At 42.0% G+C, this 20,630-nt stretch overlaps 1 protein-coding gene across 2 annotated transcripts; it reads left to right on the forward strand.

The window, feature by feature from the left end:
• The first annotated feature begins 75 nt into the window (after window positions 1-75).
• Window positions 76-20,575, forward strand: LOC127008597 (lon protease homolog 2, peroxisomal-like). 2 transcript variants are annotated; one of them, XM_050880805.1, is made up of 19 exons: window positions 76-245; window positions 2,348-2,435; window positions 2,969-3,179; window positions 3,372-3,472; window positions 8,229-8,348; window positions 9,822-9,974; window positions 11,026-11,202; window positions 13,661-13,840; window positions 14,121-14,280; window positions 14,649-14,743; window positions 15,745-15,897; window positions 16,189-16,281; window positions 16,558-16,666; window positions 16,849-16,953; window positions 17,394-17,578; window positions 17,826-18,038; window positions 18,229-18,420; window positions 19,259-19,369; window positions 19,902-20,575. In XM_050880805.1, exons 1-19 carry the CDS (start codon window positions 136-138, stop codon window positions 20,013-20,015), a joined length of 2,670 nt encoding a protein of 889 aa, XP_050736762.1. In that variant the 5' UTR covers window positions 76-135; the 3' UTR covers window positions 20,016-20,575. The 2 variants fall into 2 exon arrangements, with proteins under 2 accessions (XP_050736762.1, XP_050736763.1); XM_050880806.1 differs by lacking the exon at window positions 8,229-8,348 and having other exon boundaries at window positions 78-245.
• The last annotated feature ends 55 nt before the right edge of the window (window positions 20,576-20,630 follow it).

The raw sequence follows: 20,630 nt of genomic DNA on the forward strand, positions 1-20,630 counted from the left end.
AAAGGACGTGAAAGCATAATAACCTAACAAACAGCCACGGGAGAGGTAGATAAGGCTGGGTTCAGTATCTCCAGCCACAAGAGGGAGAAGAAGAGCACCAGTCACAGTCAGCTGAAGGAAGGAGCAGGTGGTGGAATGGCGCCCTCCCACATCTCCATCCCCACTAAATTGCCTCTCTTCGTGGTGTCCGAGGGTGTCCTGCTGCCTGGCTCCACCCTCAGGATCCCAGTCACCACCGCCGGGAAGTGAGAACCCTGTGACATTAATTTAAAACCTCAATCACACTCAAACTCCAACACGGCCCTCTCGACCTTGTCCTGTCTTACCTGTGTTGAGTCACGTTTATGTAATTACCGTGTGTTACCTGTTGATTGGAGGTGAGGGGAGGTCTGTGGGTGTTGAGGGTCGTTGCTGAGTGCTGGGAAACACCTGTCATCGTTAGTTAGGTATTCAGAGGCGTGTTGCATCAGTGTTAGAGAGAAGTCAGGATATCCTTGTGTTTAATTTCTTCACCTTGTCTTCCTTATGATCTGAATGAGAGCAGCAGTGAAGATTGGCTTTATGATGTATTATTTATTTTGCATCAGTGTTAAAGAGATAAGTCAGGATATCCTCGTGTTTGATTTTTTCGCCTTGTCTGCCTGATGACATGAATGAGAGGAGCAGTGATGATTGGCTTCATGATGCATTATTTATTTTATTATCTTATTAGTACGGTAGATGTGTATGGCAGCAGGAGAGTGTTTCGTAGGGTAGGGAGATATGGGTGCATTACTATAACCAATCTTAACTGAGGGAGCTTCTTTGGGGCTTTATAAGTCAGGAGGGTAAATATTTGTAACATTATGGGGTCTGCCAGCTCAGCCACCCAAAGTTTTCCTATTTTCGGTAAAACTTTCTAAGAAGTCTGCCTCCCCCTCCGCCACTCCAGCCCCCCCTACCCCCCAAGACAAGCCTGGGGAACTGTGGGGAACTGGGGTTTGGGGGGGGAAGCCAAAATCACTGAAAAATGGGCTTCCAAAATTTCCCTAGAAAAATCCCTGAATGAAGGAAAATTCCCTAGTCTCGAAAGCAAGGAAAGTACTAACTTTATAACCTAACAGCCTCCCTGTTAATATAGGGGGTCTGTGCCCCCCACTGGACCCCCCCACATGTATGATGCGCCAGAAAATCATGTTTTTTTTTCTTGGGGGGGGGAGCATATTTAAACTACTCCAACCGAACTTTACGGTTGGTCCAGGGGGGCTGTGCCCCCCCTGGTTGGAGTAGTTTAAATATACTCGCTCACCAAAAAAAAAAAAAAAAAAAAAAGATTTTCCGGCGTATCACACATGTTGGGGTTCCAAGGGTGGCCCTTGGTTAGCAGGGGGGCGAGGGGGGCTGTTAGGTTATAAAGTTGGGACTTTCCTCACTTTCAAGACTAAGGAATTTTCCTTCATTTAGGGATTTTTCTAGGGAAATTTTGGAAGCCCATTTTTCAGTGATTTTGGCTTCCCGCCCCCAAACCCCGGTTCCTCACAGTTCCCCAGGCTTGTCTTGGGGGTAGGGGGCTGGAGTGGCGAAGGGGGAGGTGGACTTCTTATAAAGTATTATCCTATTTTCATTTAAGGCTTTACAGAATCATGCTGAATAATATTTATGAGCACAGTCCAGCACATTGTATATTGGCAACACAAGGTCAGGTCAGGTTAGATTTAGTATTGTTAGGTATGTCAAGTTTAATTGTTCATAATACCTAAATGTGTGATATATTTTACACTGCACCGTAATTGTCAGTGGCACCAGAGAAGGCTACCTTTATATCCATACTCCCCACATTTTTTTATGATTTAAGTTCATGGTTATTTTCACATTTGTCTTGATCTCTACAATCTTTCCTATGGTTTTCCAGAAGGCTTTAAGGTTAGTAGAAAACATATAGTATGCTATGACAACAGAAGAGCAGTTGGTTAATTAGGAAAAGAAATATCGCCACATTATAATCAAACTAGTTTCTACCCCCTCATATATCTTGCTAATTAGGCAAAAAATATTATGATCTTAGTGTTATATTACTGGAGCATGAAACATATCACATTTTTATCATTAATATAAATCTAACCTAACCTAACCTATCCACATTGACCTGTCCTCTGCAGTCAAAATGCAATAAACGGAAATAAATGTTAACATATTGCCCCAGACCATATTTTAAGAAATTTTATCTCCCAAACAAGTGATTTACAACAGAAAGCAATATGGCAGTGTGTACTTTTGGAATAATAACACAAACTTACTGTGTTGGTTTATTGAACTGGCCAGACCCAGCTCGTGTGTATTAATTATTAATGAGGGGTATCTCTTGCAGTATAAACTTGGTGCGGTCACGGCTCACTTCAGACAGCAGACTTTCCAGCACTGTCATTGGAATAGCCACCAGGGAGCCTCCTTACAAGGTGAGCAGGGGTGTTTTTGCCCTGTAACTTTTTTTTTTTTCCATGACAAAAAGGGGAAGACTTTTAAACTTTGTGAAATTACAGCATAAGTTTAACCTCTTCAGTACCATGACGCAGTATATGAGTCATTTCATCTCTCGAACCATATCCTAGAGACGCTGTATGTGCGTCATGGTCATTGGACTATTCTACGTAGTCTGTAAAACCAGGATATGGCATGGAGGTTATGTTTTGTCTGCTTGTATTGAAGGGGTTAAGAAGAGCTGTCCAGCTTTCCATCAAAGTATTTTATTTATAACCATTAAAACAAAGGCACAGAAGATGGATTAAATGCCACCTCTCAGCAATTTAAATTCCTTCTCTTAAGATTATAAAATCTCCCTGTTTGCTCATCAAGGGGACTCAGTTTGGGTCTACATCAGTTTTTTATTATCTTCATTGATGCCCATTCAAGGACAACAACAATGATAATGATAATAATAATAATATGGTGGATATGGTTATATAATTTTGCTGTCTTTTGTGTTGGCCAGGATGAGATTGGGAACACAATCAATACATATCACAAGATCGGTACGGCTGCCGTGGTGGTGCAGGTGACAGGCACCAACTGGCCGCGCCCGGTGTACACTGTGCTGGTGACGAGCCTGTGCCGCATCAGGCTGCTCTCCATCATTCAGGAGCACCCGTACCCTGTAGCGACTATCAAGCAGCTGGAGGACCTCAAGAACATTGAAGGCGATGGTGAGATGACAAAACTACCCTCCAGCCTCTGAGGGATATATTTCCATGTTTTTTTCTCTTTGATTCATATTATAATCAAGATGTGTTAACTGTTTCACAAAGCAATGTTAAACAGAAGCTTCTATTTTGTGTTACTTATGTATTCCCTGCTGATTTATATTATGAAGTATGATTAGGTACATTTTTTTTCAGATGATGCACAAGTTGCAGAGTTGGTTGCTGAGCTTAAACAGGCAGCACAGAAGGTCATTGACTTGTTGGGTATATCAATGCCAGCTGTGGCCAAGTTAAAGGTAAGGGGGAAGATGTTGTGTGCCACATTTAGTGTTAACCCCTTCGTTACCGACTCTGTGATCCCCACACTTCCCACCCACCTCCCTCCCACAACAAGTTTTTTGCGCGCTTCTCCTAATTTCGTGGGGATTGTTTATATATGGCCTTACACACATATTTAGTCATTTATGTATTTTTACGTGTTCTGATAGATTTTGTTCAAGAGATGTATACTATTTAAATCAAAAGTCCAGAGCACTCATGTCATTTCTTGGTGCGTCAGGATAAACACAAGAAAAATCCTCAATTAGGGCAGGAACAGTGCCTGGACGATAATCAGCAAAGGGATCTGCCACGAGTGTAAAAGAGTGTAGGGGTGTGTGGAGTGTGGGGCTGTGTGGTGTTTCTTCATCATCACCATTCACATCACTCATTTTCCTCGTCACTACTCACCTCATTGTCATTCTCTGGCAAATAGTTTTCATCCGAGTCACTTATAAAGCCTTCTGATTGAGTTTCATTATTATCTGACCCTTGTAAGTCACCTTCAAGAGTCGTATCGCGCTCAGAATCGCTATTGGATGGAGAAAAAGGCACCATGGTGCGACACATGTCAATCACACACTGCCCCGCCACCACCCCCAGGCTTCACATCGTACCCCCCATGGCCAACATCCCCAACGTCCTTGAAACAAGGTGCCATCATCATTTCATCGACGCCTGCTCCTAGGAGCTCCCACCAGGGGATGGCCATGGCAAAAGAGTTTACAACTTTCTCTATCCAGACACTCTTTCCTTGCCTGCATGCAACCCCCCCCCCCCACACACACACACACACACACAAACACACACACACACACCCCTCTCCCTAATGTACTCCTGCACCCTGTCTCTCCATTTCACTGGAGGTCGTCCTCTAGCATTCCCTCCCTCTATCTCACTCACATACACCCTTCTGGTCATCTTACTCTCCTCCATTCGCTCCATGTGGCCAAACCACTTTAAAGTCTGTCACTTCACTTCTTCCACCACTCCACACTTCTTCCCTTCACCCCCGTGACACATTCCAAAACGCTCGTACACACTTTCATTACTCATTCCATCCATTCTACTCACACCACAAGCGCTCCTCAAATAACTCATTTCCACTACCTGCGCTCTAGACCTCTGACTCATTCCAGGCCCACATTTCACTTGCATATGTGAGGGTTGGTACTATTATTGTATTTCTCAAATCCCTCTTTACCTCCATGCTCACACTTCTGCCATTCATGATTCGTCCCAAAGACCCTGCCACCCTTCTTCCTAGCAATGCCCTTTCTCTCTCCGAGCAAAAAACGAGTCACAGCCATGTCCCTCCACCCCGCCCGTGTAAATAGACGCCGTGCATCGCAACAAACCCGTAACCGTGATCCCGCAAGTACCACCACCTCTATTACCAAGCCTCTAGATAACTTAAAAATCCTTAGTTTCAATGCGCGTAGCCTAAGAAACAAATTTGATGAACTGAGATGTCTTGCCTTAACAGAAAATTTTGACATAATTGCTATAACCGAAACATTTATTGACACCACAAATATTGATTTAAGTTCCGAATACAACATAGATGGCTACAGACTCTTCAATAAAGATCGTGTAAATCGTAGAGGCGGTGGCGTCGCCCTTTATGTCAAAAGCTATTTGCAACCCACTGACAAAACACCGGGAAACAGTAACGTTGAACATTTGTGCGTGCGAGTAAACATTGCAAAAGTCAATTTAAATATATCTGTCACCTACAGACCTCCCGGGCAATCACTCGATGACGACCTTGAAATGTACAGCGTCTTAAGGCAGTCACTTAATAACAGCGACTCACTGATTTTAGGAGACTTTAACCTCCCCCATATCGACTGGGCGACACTGTCAGGTACAGAAGGCGAGTCACATAGAATGATCGAATTTCTAGAAGAAAATTATCTAAGCCAAATGGTTTCTGAGCCAACTCGACAAAATAATATACTTGACCTTGTTATAACGACCCAAGATAACCTAGTCAGTAGTGTCACGGTAGGAGAACACCTCGGTTCTTGCGATCATAAATTAGTGCGCGTCGACATTAAAGCTCAATCATCAGTGACTGAAAATAAAGTAAAGGTGCCCAATTTCAAAAGAGCTAACTTCGTAGAAATCCGACAAAAACTAACAGAAATACAACTATCAGATGACGGCAATGTAGAGGAAGCCTGGCTAAGCCTTAAAAATCACTTACTCACTCAGCAGAACACATTCGTCCCCTTGTGCGAGAAGCGAATTAACACTAATAAAAGCCCACCGTGGTTTAATAGCGAAATTAAACAATCAGTCAATGAGAGAAAATTGTTTTACAGGTTAAAGAAAGAACAAAGCACGCCCGAAAACATTAGACTTTATAATGATGCCAGGCGACGAGTAAAAAGACTAGTAGGTCAGGCAAAGCGTAGATACGAAGAAAATATTGCAGCCAACTGTAAAAATAATCCGAAATCTTTCTTCAGTTACATAAACAACAGAAAGGCGATCAAAAGTGGTATTGGACCTTTAACAAACAGCGATGGTGCACTAGTGACTGACAGCCAACACATTGCAAACCTCTTAAACAATTACTTTTCCTCGGTGTTTAATACTAACAGTCTTCCTCGCTACCACCAACACCAGTACTATTGTAAATCTCGAGCATGCATTGCCTAATTTTGAAATAACAACCGATGAAGTCCTTAAAGCTCTCCATTCACTTAAAACAAATAAAAGTCCTGGACCTGACAAAGTATATCCAACTCTGCTGAAAGAAACAAAGAGCGAAATACTCTCCTCCCTCACAACCGTATTCAATATGTCCTTGCGACAAGGCATCGTCCCTTCAGATTGGAAAAAGGCTAACGTGACACCGATTTTCAAGAAAGGAGACAAAAAAGTATCAGGTAATTACAGGCCCATTAGTCTAACTTCGGTTGTAGGTAAGCTACTTGAGGGCCTAATTAGAGACAAAATTGTGAGTTACCTTGAAAGCCACTCATTGATTGGGGACTCACAACATGGCTTCCGAAACAAAAGATCCTGCCTATCAAACCTATTAACCTTTTATAACGACCTCTTCACTGTTTATGACGTAACCAAATCACTGGACGTAGTCTATCTTGATTTCCAGAAAGCGTTTGATAAAGTCCCGCATCATAAATTACTTTACAAATTAAAGCAAATAGGTATTGACGGTCAAGTAAACCAATGGATCGCGAATTGGTTGAGCAACAGACAACAAAGAGTAGTGATTGACGGATTTAGCTCAGAGTGGGCGCCTGTCACTAGTGGCGTCCCTCAGGGCTTGGTCCTTGGCCCAGTGCTCTTCATTATTTACATCAACGACGTGGATGTTGGACTCAATAACCGCATTAGTAAATTTGCAGACGACACAAAGATTGGTAACTCGGTTCTCACTGGCGAAGACAGGCAAAGCCTCCAAGAGGATTTGCACAAAATTTCAACAGTCGGATAGATGGGAGATGCCCTTTAACGTAGACAAGTGCCAGGTCCTTCAAGTTGGAACGAGGAATAAGAAGTTCGAATATGAAATGCGGCGTTAAACTCAAAAGCGTTCAATGCGTCAAAGACTTGGGGTCAAAATCGCGTCAAACCTCAAATTCTCACAGCAATGCATCGATGCAGCAAATAAAGCGAACATAATGTTGGGCTTCATTAAAAGAAACTTTGTATTCAAGAATAAAGATGTAATACTCCCGCTCTACAACAGTTTAGTCAGACCCCACTTGGAATATGCGGTACAGTTTTGGTCTCCCCACCATGCAAAGGATATTGCTAAATTAGAAGGTGTTCAGCGTCGGGCAACGAAAATGATCCCTTCCTTGCGCAACAAATCCTACGAAGAAAGGCTTTCTACCCTTAACATGTTCTCTCTTGAGAAACGTTGCCTCCGAGGAAAACTGATCGAATGTTTTAAAATACTTAATGGTTTCACGAATGTAGACAGATCAACATTGTTTATGATCGATGACACTTTTCGCACGAGGAACAATGGCGTAAAACTCAGATGTAGACAAGTAAATTCAGACTGCACCAAATTTTTCTTCACCAACGTTGTAGTGTGAGAATGGAATAAGCTTCCACCATCAGTGGTCCAGTGTAACACGATTGACTCCTTCAAAAATAAGCTCGACCGTCACTTCCTTCAACTTAATATCAACTAGAGTAGAAATGCAACGTTTTGGAGTCTTCTGATTAATGTAAAATCACTTAGGTTTAAGGACAGACCACCAAGTCTGGACCATGGGGTCTGTGTGGTCTGATTTTCTATGTAAATCTATGTAAATCTTATCTCTCCCTCCGTACCACCATGCTTACACATAACTGATCCAAGGTACTTAAACTCATTGACCTCCTCCATTTCTTCACCATTCAAAATTATTTTGCATTCTTTTTCACATTCAATTCCCACTCTATATGGGCGTATAAAATCTACAACCAGTGATGGGGTTCAGCGGGTTCGCACCGGTTCGCAAGAACCTGTTCTTGGAATTTTTTTAATCCCGAGAACCGGTTGTTACTGTTAGCTTAAATCAGGGTTCTCAATTTTTCCCCCATGAACACTTTTTACTTATAACTTATTTTGATAAACCCTTTATAGAGAGAACCTGTTCTTAAAAAAATTGAATCCCACCACTGTCTACAACCTCACTTCTACTTCGCTCATAAACCATCACTTTACTTTTGTTGACATTTACTTTCAGCTTTCTCCTTTTACAGACACTGATCAAATTTAGTAAGTCACTTTCATCACTGCCAGGGAAGTTAAAAGATCTGGATGGCGTTGATTTGGCTACTCGGATACGTGTCACACTTCCCCTTCTCCTCCGCCACATAAAGGTACTAAATGTAAAACTTGAATTGGTCTTGCAAGGTGCCAACTAGTCAATTTGTCACTACGTCATAAACACAGCTGGGCGTTATCACGATAAGTTATCGCGATACTTTATATATATATATATATATATATATATATAGATATATATATATATATATATATATATATATATATATATATATATATATATATATATATATATATATATATATATATATATATATATATATATATATATATATATATATATATATATATATATATATATATATATATATCAGTATCTTCGTTACTATTGTAACCAAACTAGCAATAATCGCTCCTTTTTCCCGCCTCAGAAAAATAATGTCTCCTCCCTACTGCGCATGCGTGGCCCAGTCGCCTGGTGTTGTATGAAACAACTTCGGGGTATGAAATATTTTCGGTGAAGAGATTTCATATTTAGATCATCAACATTAAAACACTAGTTTTTTTTTATTTTAGACTCAAAAATCACTATATCAAAGAGAAAAATCATTTAACTTTGCCCCCCAAATGATTATTCACTGCCTGAAATTTGTGATCCTGTTGTAAAGAGCGCAAACAGAGACCAGCGGCTTGTGTTATCACGTGGCGGCGTGGCGCGTGGCCTTTCTGCTGCAGCTCGAGTGACGGAGTGAGTGCCAGTGGTCCGGTTCCCAGTGCTTCAGTGCTTCTTTACTGAAGTGACTGTTAAAGTGTTAATGGTGATAAGTCAGAATAACTGAATAAGTAGTGATGGACCAGTTCACGAGAGACCAGTGTTTGTAAACAAAAGCACCTGCTTTTGACGGTGGGAACGCCAAATAAGACAACACCGGTTCAGGCGTTTCTAGTATTACCGTTCGTATGTATTTGTTAACTTGTGGTTTTCAGGTTTTGTAAGTTTTCTAAAATACAGATAATGAAAATTTGAATTCATCTGTGTTTTTTATTTGAATTATCAATATAGTATCGTTTTCGCCTATCAGACTTACTCCTAGCTAGTATCGCAATCGTGGATTTATATCGGGTTTGGTTATCGGTTATCGCCTATATTTGTGTCTCCAGTTAGCGAATATCAGTTATCACTGATAAGGTTTTCTATTATCAGTTATCGGGTATCGGGAATAAGGTTTTCTGTTATCGTGCTCAGCTATGGTCATAAAAAACATACAAACCGAAAAAATATGGAGTCCTGTGTATCGTCAATGAGCGATGACGTACGCATGCACTTCATCAGTTCCTTAGCCAAAATTTTATATGAAGTACTATGGTATGCCATCAGTAATGAAGGGGTTAATCTGGGCTAGCCCCCCCCCCCCCCCCCTTGTACCCCTAGTGATTGATTGTCACTGGAAAAAAATAACTATCGCACACAGACCTATCACTCATCTTTGTTATATTTATCTTTATGTATTTTTGCTGTATTCCTTGACTTGTACTTAAATCTTTGTACGTACTCTTTTATCACCCAGGATGCCATTGATAAAGTCCCGAGCTCACAGTTGACGGACACCATTGCTGCACTGGTGAAGACCTCACTGCCAGAGAAGTTAGCAATCCTGGATGCTGTTGATTTGGCTACTCGGATACGTGTCACACTTCCCCTTCTCCTCCGCCACATACAGGTACTAAATGTAAAACTTGAATTGGTCTTGCATTAACATGAATGATTTTAAAAGTCTTTGGTTTAATTTTCAGTCTAGTATAGAGTGAAACAGATATGTATATTATAAGAACATAAGGAGTCTGCGAGAGATTGGTTGGCCTATACAAGGCAACTCCTCAAAATTGTGTGGTGTAAGCATCTCCATACTATATGTCAGTCTACCAGTACGTTTATATCTCAAACGTTCTATCCTCTCATGAGAACTTCCTCCTAGGGGATGGCCATGGTGAGGGTATTCTTTGTTGATTTATACAATAAGGTGCTGGCTATCATGTGTTTAAAGATACCCTAAATTTAACCTAAGCTAACAAAATCCCAAACAGTTACAGTAGGTCTTGACTCACAAAATTCATATATGCTTCCTTACTAATGAGACTTTCTATACAACAAAATGAGGTCATTCTTTGTTGATTTATACCATAAGGTGCTGGCAGCCATGTGTTTAAAGATACCCTTAACCTAACCTAACAAAACCCCAAACAGTTACTATAGGTCTTGTCTCAGAAAATTTATATATGCTTCCTTACTAATGAGACTTTCTGTACATTAAAATGAGGTCATTCTTTGTTGATTTATTTTATTTTGGTTCCCAAACTTTTTCTGGTCGTTACCCACTTTTCATACATGATCCTTGTCCATGGCCCCCCTCCCCCCCAACCATAACCCGTGACTACAGTGACAGTCTACATTCCTACACTCATTAGGTCCATATAAAAACACTCTAGCATTTCCTGTAATTATGCAGAACTTACTTACCATTAAAGGAGTGTTGATGTTGGCTTAAGTTCATATAACACTGAGGTATTCACAGGTGGGGTCAAACTGTTTATAGAGGGGTTGCACGTGACGTCATCAGCAGCAATCAGCTGATCACTTCCCAGCTGCCCCGCAAAGGCCCACCATTTTGGGAGGCACATATTTCCCCCAAGAGATTTCCTCAGCTTTTCCATGCCATGTACTGTGTTTTAAATCAAACAACCCTGGCTCTTACACATGTAAATTATTCTCAGGTCATTGAAGAGAAGGACAATGGAAAGACACAAAATCAGAAGAAACAGTTGGTTCGCCTGTCTCGTGGTGGCCGCAACTTGTCCCCGGCTCAGGACATTGGAGAGGAAGGGGAGAATGACATAGCTGACCTGGAGGCGAAGATAGCAGCTGCAAAAATGCCAGAAGAGGCCTCCAAGGTACTGCTGGTGGGAGGCTTGGAGAGTATTCTTGATTGTCATGACTTCTAGGATCTGAGAGGCATTCTTAACTTTCTTAAACTGTCACTTAGCATAACTATATATTGATTGGTGATCTATTGAAATTAGTTGATGAAAGGATAATCTAATGCATTCTCAGGACTTAAGACTCAGAACGTTACAGAGGTATGTTTTAGAATTGTGAGATTCAGGAAAACTTAGTATAGTGGACAAACTAACACTCCTCTTATTGTCAGGCAATTTTCAATTTCTTAGAGAGCAATGGTGTTACTGAAAATTATAAAGATCAGCTAGTGAAGGATAAACCAATGACTAAGAAGAGCAAACAAACATTGATAAGTTTAGAGTAAAAGTCAACACCCACCTGATAACTCTCAGTATTGTTTTAGTCCCCCCCCATTTTTTTTTCATTCTTCTTGGTTTACAGTCACTTTTTTATTTTTCATATCCATGTCTGCTCAGGAGAATAAAAAACTTTTTTCTGGAAAGAAGTTAAAAGAGAAATGGGGAGAGAAAAGAATGACATTTGTAGCATGATGAGGAAAGATGGGGTCCTTGTGAGAGGGAATGAGGAGACAAGGAAGGTATGGAAGCAGCTCTTTGAAATTGTAATGAATGAGAGTGTGGGAGGAAGGGCAGAAGTGACTAGTGTTGAAATAAAGATTAATGTAGGGTGGCCAGATCCACAGGGGAGGGTAGAGAGAGGTGAGATAGAGGAGGCAATGCAGAAGTTAAAAGTAGGAAAGGCCCCTGGAGCTGATGGCATAACAGCAAAAATGTTGAAGTATGGAGGAGGTGTAGTCGTGGAATGGAGATTATGGATATGTAAGCTAGCATGGGAACAGGGTGAGGTGCCAGAGGATTGGAGAAAGGCTGTTGTTGTGCCGCTGTACAAAGGGAAAGAAAGGAGAGGTGATTGTAATAGTTACAGGGGAATAAGTCTACTCAGTGTGGCAGGAAAAGAGCATGGAACAGTTTTAAATGAGGGGATGAAGAAAATAACTGAGAAAAGTGTAGGTGATGAACAAGGGGGTTTTAGGAAAGGGAAGGGTTGTGTAGACCAAATATTTGCACTCAATATGTTAGTTGAAAAATACATAGAGAAGGATAGGAAGCCATTTGCTGCATTCATGGACCTGGAGAAGGCATATGACAGGGTTGACAGGAAAGGATTGTGGGATGTTCTATGGATATATGGTGTGGGAGGGTGTTTGCTGGAGGGAATCCAATCCTTCTATAAGGATGCGAGGGCCTCTGTACGCGTGAAGGGTGAGTTGAGTTAGAGTTTTGGTGTTGGTGTGGTGTGTTGGTGGGGGTGACAGGGATGTGTGATGTCACCATGGCTTTTTAATGTGTACATGGATGGTTGTATGGGAGAAATGAAAGCCAGAGTTGGGGAGCTTGGTCCAAGGCTGAAAGTGAGAGGTACAGAGAAGTCATTGGTTGCAGGCCTGTTTGCAGATGATACAGTGTTGTTGGCAGAGAATGAGGGGACGCTACAGAGGATAGTGGATGGGTTTGAAAGGGTGTGTAAGAGGAGAAAGCTGAGAATGAATGCTGGAAAGAGTAAGAGTATAGTATTTGAGAGGGCGAGAGAACAGGTCATTGATTTTGCAAAGACGTACAGAGTTAGAGCAGAAGGTACAACAAAGTGTAGGATAAGGTTAGGGGAGGAGAGAATGGAGGTGAGGTGAGGGAAATAGCAGTAAAGGGCAGACAGGTGGTGGGTGCATTGGAGAGAGTTATGAAAGTAAGAAGGGCGAGCATGGAGGTAAAGAGGGGAATAAGGAATAGTATTATCCTGCCAACGCTGTCATGTGCATCAGAGACGTGGACATGGAATGCAGCACAGCAATCAAGAATACGTGCAGTGGAAATGAGTTATATGAGAGGTGCATGTGGTGTGTCAGGATGGGATGGAGAAAGTAATGAAAGTGCATATGAGTGGTTTGGTATGGGTGCGACAGTGAAAGGGGTGGAGTTTGGAGTGGTGGAGTAGGTAAAGCGCGGTGCATTGAGATGGTTTGGACACGTGATGAGAATGGGGGAGAATGAATTCGTGAAGAGAGTGTATAAGGGAACGATTGAGGGAGGGGATGTCAAGGGAAGACCACCTGTGATGTGGATCAATAAGGTGAGTGAGTATTGGAGTGAGAGAGTTGGAAGTATCAGGATTGAATGTGCTGAGAGGGAGTGCTAGGATAGGGAGAGATGGAGACACTTATGCCACGGCCACCCCCTGAAGGGAAGTTCCTGCGAGGGAGCAAGGCGTTGGAGATATATGTAGACAAATGTCAGCTCATCAAGGGAACTCTGTTCGGGTCTATATCACTTTTATTTTCCCTTGATGCCGTTTCATGGATCTTAATAATAATAATTATAATAGGGATGAATTAATGCAGTAGGTAGAGTTAACACATCCTCGTAACCATCCCAGGCTGCCAAGAAGGAACTCAATCGCCTGAAACGCATGGCTCCTCACATGCCGGAGTACTCCATGACTCGCAACTACCTGGAGCTCCTGGTTGACCTTCCCTGGTCTGCCTGTGTGATGGAGACCTGCAGCATCACCAAGGCCAGGCAGGACCTGGACACTGACCACTATGGCTTAGAAAAGGTTAGACTTGCTCTTATAATGACTACTCAAACTGGATAACTGTACTTTTTTTGTGTGTGTAATTTAGTATCTCTTGGGTTCATATAATATCTAACCACTTCTTCCTTGTTTGGTTTTATTAAATTGGCTCTCCACTTTTTTTGTGTTTGTGTTTATATACAATTTCTTCCCCCTTGGAAAGATGACCTTTTGTTTCTTTATATATTAGCATTCCTGCCCAGACTGTATAGTTGAGAGTAAATAGTCATGATAAAGATGAAATAGAATAATTTATTTGTAGGTGAAACGTCGTGTCCTGGAATACCTTGCGGTGCGACAGCTGCGAGGGGACATGAAGGGACCCATCCTGTGCTTTGTTGGTCCTCCAGGTGTGGGAAAAACTAGTGTTGCCAAATCCATAGCAACAACTCTTGGCCGACCCTACCATCGGATGTCCCTAGGTATGTTTGGACTAAAAACTTACTAAGTGGGAAGAAATTTGTAGAAGATGGTATTTGCAACCTCATCCATTTATCTCAAGTTTTGTAGGAACACACAAGGTGAGTTATTCTAAAGAAGCAGTGTGAAATATTAATGGTGCTCTGAAGGACTAAAAACTTTTTGAGCAGAAAGAAATTTATGGGAGAGTGTATTTACAACTTCATCCATTTATCTCATATTGTAAACCAACACAAGTTTGCTTACCCAACAGAAGCAGTGTTTTATGACGTTTTGGCTTCATAATATTGTAGTAGTTTGTTAAAGGAAAAGGAAAAATGGTGAGAGGGGTGTCTTAACCGAAGGCCTTCCATGTGGGCATGTTTGGTAGGTGGTGTGAGTGACCAGCATGATATTCGGGGTCATCGCAGAACCTACATCGGTGCCATGCCGGGCAGGGTCATCCAGGGCCTCAGGAGTGTGAAGGTGAGTTGAGTTACCACCCAGAAAGAACAGTGTACAGAGAAGGCTTAACCCTTTCATGGCTAAACGCTCGCAGCGAGCGTTAGGCATATTTGCTGGTGGTGCTAAACGCTCGCTGCGAGCTCCAGCCGCACTCAAATCTCCCGCGTACGAGAGTGTTCCAATACTATTTCTCACACCTGAGCATTGCCAATTGAGTGGGCTCTCCACAAAATTTGGTGGAAAATCATGTCAGCCCAGCGCGGAAAATCTACAGACGAGCAACTGGTTGATGTTGTTGTCCAATATAGCGACATTTTTGCATAGCTTCACCTATCACATGACTGATATTTTGACCAAATAGTTGTAAATTTTGCAGTTGGCAATACTGCCCTGCCAGCACCCCATCATCAAGAGATCTACAGTAGTTGCCTTACGGCTGACAGTCGCGCATGTATAAATGTACGATTTCACAGGCAACACCCCCTGAATGTACCTGTACTTTTGCAGGAGAGGCTTACATTACCAAATTGTATAGATATTGGCCTCCTCTTTCCAATGATGTTTTTGTTTTTTAGCTGTGATGAATAGTTTTTGAGATACAGAGGTTAAAAGAGCGAGCACTAGCGTCACTTGCTGGTTGTGCTAAAAGCTCGCTGCGAGCGCCAGTCACACTCACAGCAAAAAACACCCCCAGAACGTGCCTGTACATTCGCAGGAGAGGCTTACATAACCGAATTTTATAGATCTTGGCCTCCTCTTTCCAATGGTGTTTTTGTTTTGTTGCTGTGATGAATAGTTTTTGAGATACAGCAGTTAAAAAAGATCCCCTTTCCCCGCTGTGGTGCCCGAGCGCGCCTGAGGGGATAGTCTCGTTGCGAGCGCTTAGCAATGAAAGGGTTAAGTGAAGATCATCCTGGTAGTTTGCCACAGAAGGGAGGTCTCACAAAGGAATAATGCATCAGAAATAGGTAAAAGGGTGCAGTGCTTTTATGTAACATTCAACGATTTTCACCACACACCAGGTGAAGAACCCAGTGATGCTGCTGGATGAGATAGACAAGCTCGGCACAGGCATCCACGGGGACCCTGGGGCTGCCCTGCTGGAGGTTCTGGACCCCGAACAGAACTTCACCTTCACTGACACTTACCTCAATCTGCCCTTTGACCTGTCTCAGGTATATGAAGGCAAAATCCTTTTCAGCTTTTATTTTTCACCCAAGTCACAAGGAGGGTACTTTTAAATATCATTAGCTTTTCATTATTTTGTGATATATGTTATGTTTACCTATACTGAGATGTTGACTGCTGAGTTTCAGATCATAACTAGCTTTTGAAAAAAAATCACTTTTTTGTAGTTCAGAGATAAAAGCAACTCTTTTTTCCTAGTCCCTTAATTTATACCCTTTCATGTCAGATCTACATGTACTAAATATGAAGTAAAACTAATGACACGTGTCCATCACCAGGTGTTGTTTGTAGCAACGGCCAACTCACTCTCCACCATCCCCACACCTCTGCTGGACCGCATGGAGGTCATCCACGTGCCAGGATACACTCAGGTGAGGTGTGCTGTTAAATGTCCCTCAGGTTGTCTGTCTCATCCATTTTGGAGACATTAGTATGTTTTTTATGATGATGTTTCTGATTTTGTCATGCCAGTCATTGGAAAAGGCTTTGTTTAACTGTCTGTCCTTTCTTATTATTTTCCACCGGAAATCATCAGGATATGATTTCAGGCTTATGAGGTTATGTGTGGGAAACTCTGTCTCCTACGCCATTGTGTATATGTGTGTATATATCAAGGGGAAGTAATATGTTAACTCCCATTTCTTCAGGAAGAGAAAGTCATGATTGGCTACCTCCACCTCCTGCCCAAGCAGCTGGAGGAACATGGATTAAACAATGACATCATTACCATGCCCAAGGAAGCCATTGCCACAATAAGTGAGTAAGAAGCCACCCAAAGTATCTGGAATAATCAATTTGTGCTGAAATATCCACCTCTGTTTTGAAAATAAGATGTTCATTATGCTAAGATAAATGTTAGTCCTACTTTATGTCCAGGCCATCAAAACAGGAATGATGAAGGTAGAAAGCAGAATAAAGTGTATATATTTGTATTTCAGTTGGAGAGTACACGAGGGAGGCAGGTGTGAGGACCCTGGAGCGTAAAATTGGAGCATTGTGTCGTGCAGTGGCCGTGAAGGTGGCAGAGTCTGCACCAGAGAAAGGTAGGACCATACGAAATACTTTTCCATAGATTTGAAACAATTGGTAAACATGTCTCTATAGTAACAATATCCATATTTGGCAAAATGGAGCAGTTATGTGTCTGGATGTCATTCTTCTATGCCCTTGAGAAGGGGTCGGAGACTACGGGCTATATTACAAGTTGAATCCGAGAAGTTTCGGGTCCCTGCAGAGTTCGTTTTAGGGGCCATATTACAAATCAAATCCAAGAAGTTTCGGGTCCCTACAGAGTTCGGGATGAATAACTCTCTAGGGACCCGAAATTTCTCGGATTCAACTTGTAATACAGCCCTATGACAAAGACTGTGGAAGTAGCATCAGCATGAAAGAGCGATAAAGCATGATGAAAAGTTACATATGTTCCTAATACCAATTTTGTTATACATTAAAACACTTGGTTCCCATACATGTTTTTCCATAGATGAGAAGAGAGCACAAGAAGAAGCTACAGACCTGAAGAGCCAAGGGGATGAAGCTGGCCCAGAGGATAACAAAGCAGGGCAACCTGAGAAACGAGCATTGCCACTGGTCAATGTGTCAAAGCTGCAGGAACACATGGAACTGCCGGTCATGGTAGACCAGAAGATGATACGGGACATCCTTGGGGTAAGAGTATCTTGTTGAAATGTATGAATCTTTGTGAATGGGAGTATATGCAGGTTAGAATTTTTATTATGAACCAATTAAACAACTTTTTCATCCTTTGTGGTACATCAAAGGTTATCTTGTATCAATTCATGCCTGAGGTTTTATAAGGAAAGGATGAATTTATGATGAAAATCTGCTGACTTTTAGTAAATCATCATTTAATATCCCTAAGTCATTGAACTCTTTGGGTGTTTTGATGTTCCAGCCTCCGATATTTGAAAGTGGATTGGCTGGGCGAGTGAGTGTTCCCGGGGTGGCAGTGGGCCTGGCGTGGACACCAGTGGGAGGGGAGGTGATGGTGGTGGAGGCCTCACGCACCACGGGGGACTCCGGTCTCACCCTCACTGGCCAGCTGGGTTCTGTTATGCAGGAGTCAGCCAAGATAGCCCTCTCCTGGGTCAGGCAACATTCATTCTTGGTGAGTTATTGTGCATGTTATGTGCCCCTGAGCTGCCTCTTTTTTATAAGCTAACACACACAACATAATTTTAACCTAATGTTCAACAGATGTCCTTCAGCAAACTTTATTCATATACACTGACATTTTTCTTATTCTACTTGTCAACATGGTGGGGTTAACTAAACATACATTCTCTGTTCTGTTTTAGTTACACCTGGAAAAAGACTTCATGAAGGACGAGGAAATCCACATGCACTTCCCGGCTGGAGCCATCAATAAAGACGGACCATCAGCCGGAGTGACCATCCTCACGGTGCTGGTGTCCCTCCTCTCCAACCGCTGTGTGCGCCCAGACGTGGCCATGACAGGGGAGATCACTTTGAATGGCGTGGTGTTGCCGGTACGTTCAAAGAATTACGTACATCTTACTTCAGTTCACATGTTTTTGGGGGGTCTTTCTTTTGTGTTGGTTTTTGTACTCCTTACATTTGTCATCTTATTTAGAAATGGTTAAGGTTCTGTATGATCTTAGTTTAATAGCTGGAGTAATCAGAACCATAGAATAAGAGTCTGGCCCTCTTCATCTCAGGCGCCATGTGGCTACTAAAAAAGTCACATGAAATTCATACTGGTGCTGGTACAGATGTGTTGTTTTATGCTCTTGGGATCATCAGGATTTCAAAGAAGTTCCTAGAGCACCCCAAAAAATAAATAAATAAATAAATTGTATGAACATCAATTTGAATATTGCATGGCTCTTTTGATAACAACATGGTACCTGTGAAGAAGTTGGCTCTGGGAGTACCTAATTCATTTTGTCATAACCAAGAAAAAACTTTTGAATGAGGTGCTGTTAGGTGTTCGTAGCCAAGTCTCCGACATTGCAGTTTGGATCTTGTGTTTAGTGAAAGGGTTCAGCTAAATGAATTGGACTTGTAGGATCATATAAAGATAATTAGTAGTTGAAGAGGTGAAATTCCTTGGTTATTTTTTTTGTTTTTCCTCAATCATGAGTATTTTATATTTATTTTGGTTTGACATTTTTTTTCCCCCCACGCCCAAATGAATGTCGTTTCCCCAGACGGTGATATATGGAAGACTGGTTCAACCAAATGCAAGATATCAGTTCAAGCCAAATTAGAATTACCAGTGATAAGAGGAAAATCCAAAAAATGTGTCAGTAGTAGATAGATGTTGATTCATGCCAACCAATATAATTAACTAGGGATCCCTTCCAGGTTGGCGGCATCAAGGAGAAGCTTCTGGCCGCCCATCGAGCAGGCCTGACAACAGTTATCATCCCAGCAGCCAACAAAAAGGACCTGGCAGACATTCCTAACTCTGTCTTGGTAAAGTTAATCCTTGAAGCATGTTTTGTCTCCTAGAGTTTAGCTGTTAGATGGATGAAGATGCAGCTTATAGTGCCAGTAGGCTTTCTTGAGGGGCTTGGATGGTAGTCAGCCCCAGCCTGTCGTGGTGCTGGCAAGTGTTTTATAGTGGCACCATCTTCTCTTGGCTCATGCTTCCCCCCCAGAGCTCATTCTTGATTCACTTGGACAGTTTCCTTTAGAGTCCAGGTTGATGGGTGGTCTTCAGGACAGCATGTGGATAGTCTTAAGCCACTCTGCGGTGATGGAAAAATCCCAGTTGGTAACGGCAGATTTGTACCTGTGTCATCCATCATGGGGTGAATGCAGGGCCCACACGCAAACCATTCAGCCACCACCTACCTGTGATGAAGATAAAATAGCCCCCCCACACACACACACACTTTTTTTTTTTTCCTGTAGGACATTGCAGTAATTTTTTGTAACGAAAATAAAAAATTCTGAACTACTTAACTCCTTAGATCACTCAATTTACACACAATTTTCCTTTCAGAATGAGGTTGAAGTGGTGCTAGTGAACACAGTTGGGGAAGTCCTTCTGGCAGCCTTTGAAGATGGTTTCCCTGACATTGTTCCTGGAGACACTCCACTACATAGCAAATTGTAGTCTACAACCAAAATCCTTATCAGTCATTTAGGTTTATATGAATAATTGTAAGCTAGTTGGTATCTGCTTGGCCACATTTTGACATGAGAGAAGTACTTTTTTTTTATACATAGAAATTTACTGTTCACTTGACTGGCAACTGTATCGTTTCTTCATTGTGTGGAAGCCCTGAACCAGCATCCAGCTGCCAGTTACCAACAAGCCAGCACACCAAGCAGACCATTCTAACCATTGCTGGCTTGCAGTATCTAATGTCACCAGATATGTTTTATAACTTAACAAGTCTAGTGATAGCAGTATTGCGAGCCAGTGAGAATGAGAACAGTCTGCTCGGTGTACCAGCTTGTTGGGGGTTGGATGCTGCTTCAGGGCTTGGACGCCATGCAGCTGTCAGCCCACACGAAAGGTAAATTTTCATGTACAACACTTTTTCACCCACTTTTATAATGTTTCTGTAATTGTGTTTAAGTCTTAGGTGGGAAGCAAATAGTTTGGCAAGCATTGCATTATTAGGGTAGGAAAGTGCAATATGTGATAAGTGTTGAAATGGCACTATAGAGAGAATACAGTAGATCAGATAGAGTGGAATAAGTGGGTTTTGTGTAGTAGAGCTGA

The sequence above is a fragment of the Eriocheir sinensis genome, chromosome 38 (assembly GCF_024679095.1).
Source record: "Eriocheir sinensis breed Jianghai 21 chromosome 38, ASM2467909v1, whole genome shotgun sequence".
NCBI lineage: Eukaryota > Metazoa > Arthropoda > Malacostraca > Decapoda > Varunidae > Eriocheir > Eriocheir sinensis.

Excerpts from the sequence above, each read along its gene's own strand:
- LOC127008597 (XM_050880805.1), top strand. The coding sequence starts at position 136 with ATGGCGCCCTCCCACATCTCCATCCCCACTAAATTGCCTCTCTTCGTG. Across the intron at positions 246-2,347 it reads CCAGTCACCACCGCCGGGAA|TATAAACTTGGTGCGGTCAC; the intron begins GTGAGAACCCTG and ends TATCTCTTGCAG. Across the intron at positions 14,281-14,648 it reads CTACCATCGGATGTCCCTAG|GTGGTGTGAGTGACCAGCAT; the intron begins GTATGTTTGGAC and ends CATGTTTGGTAG.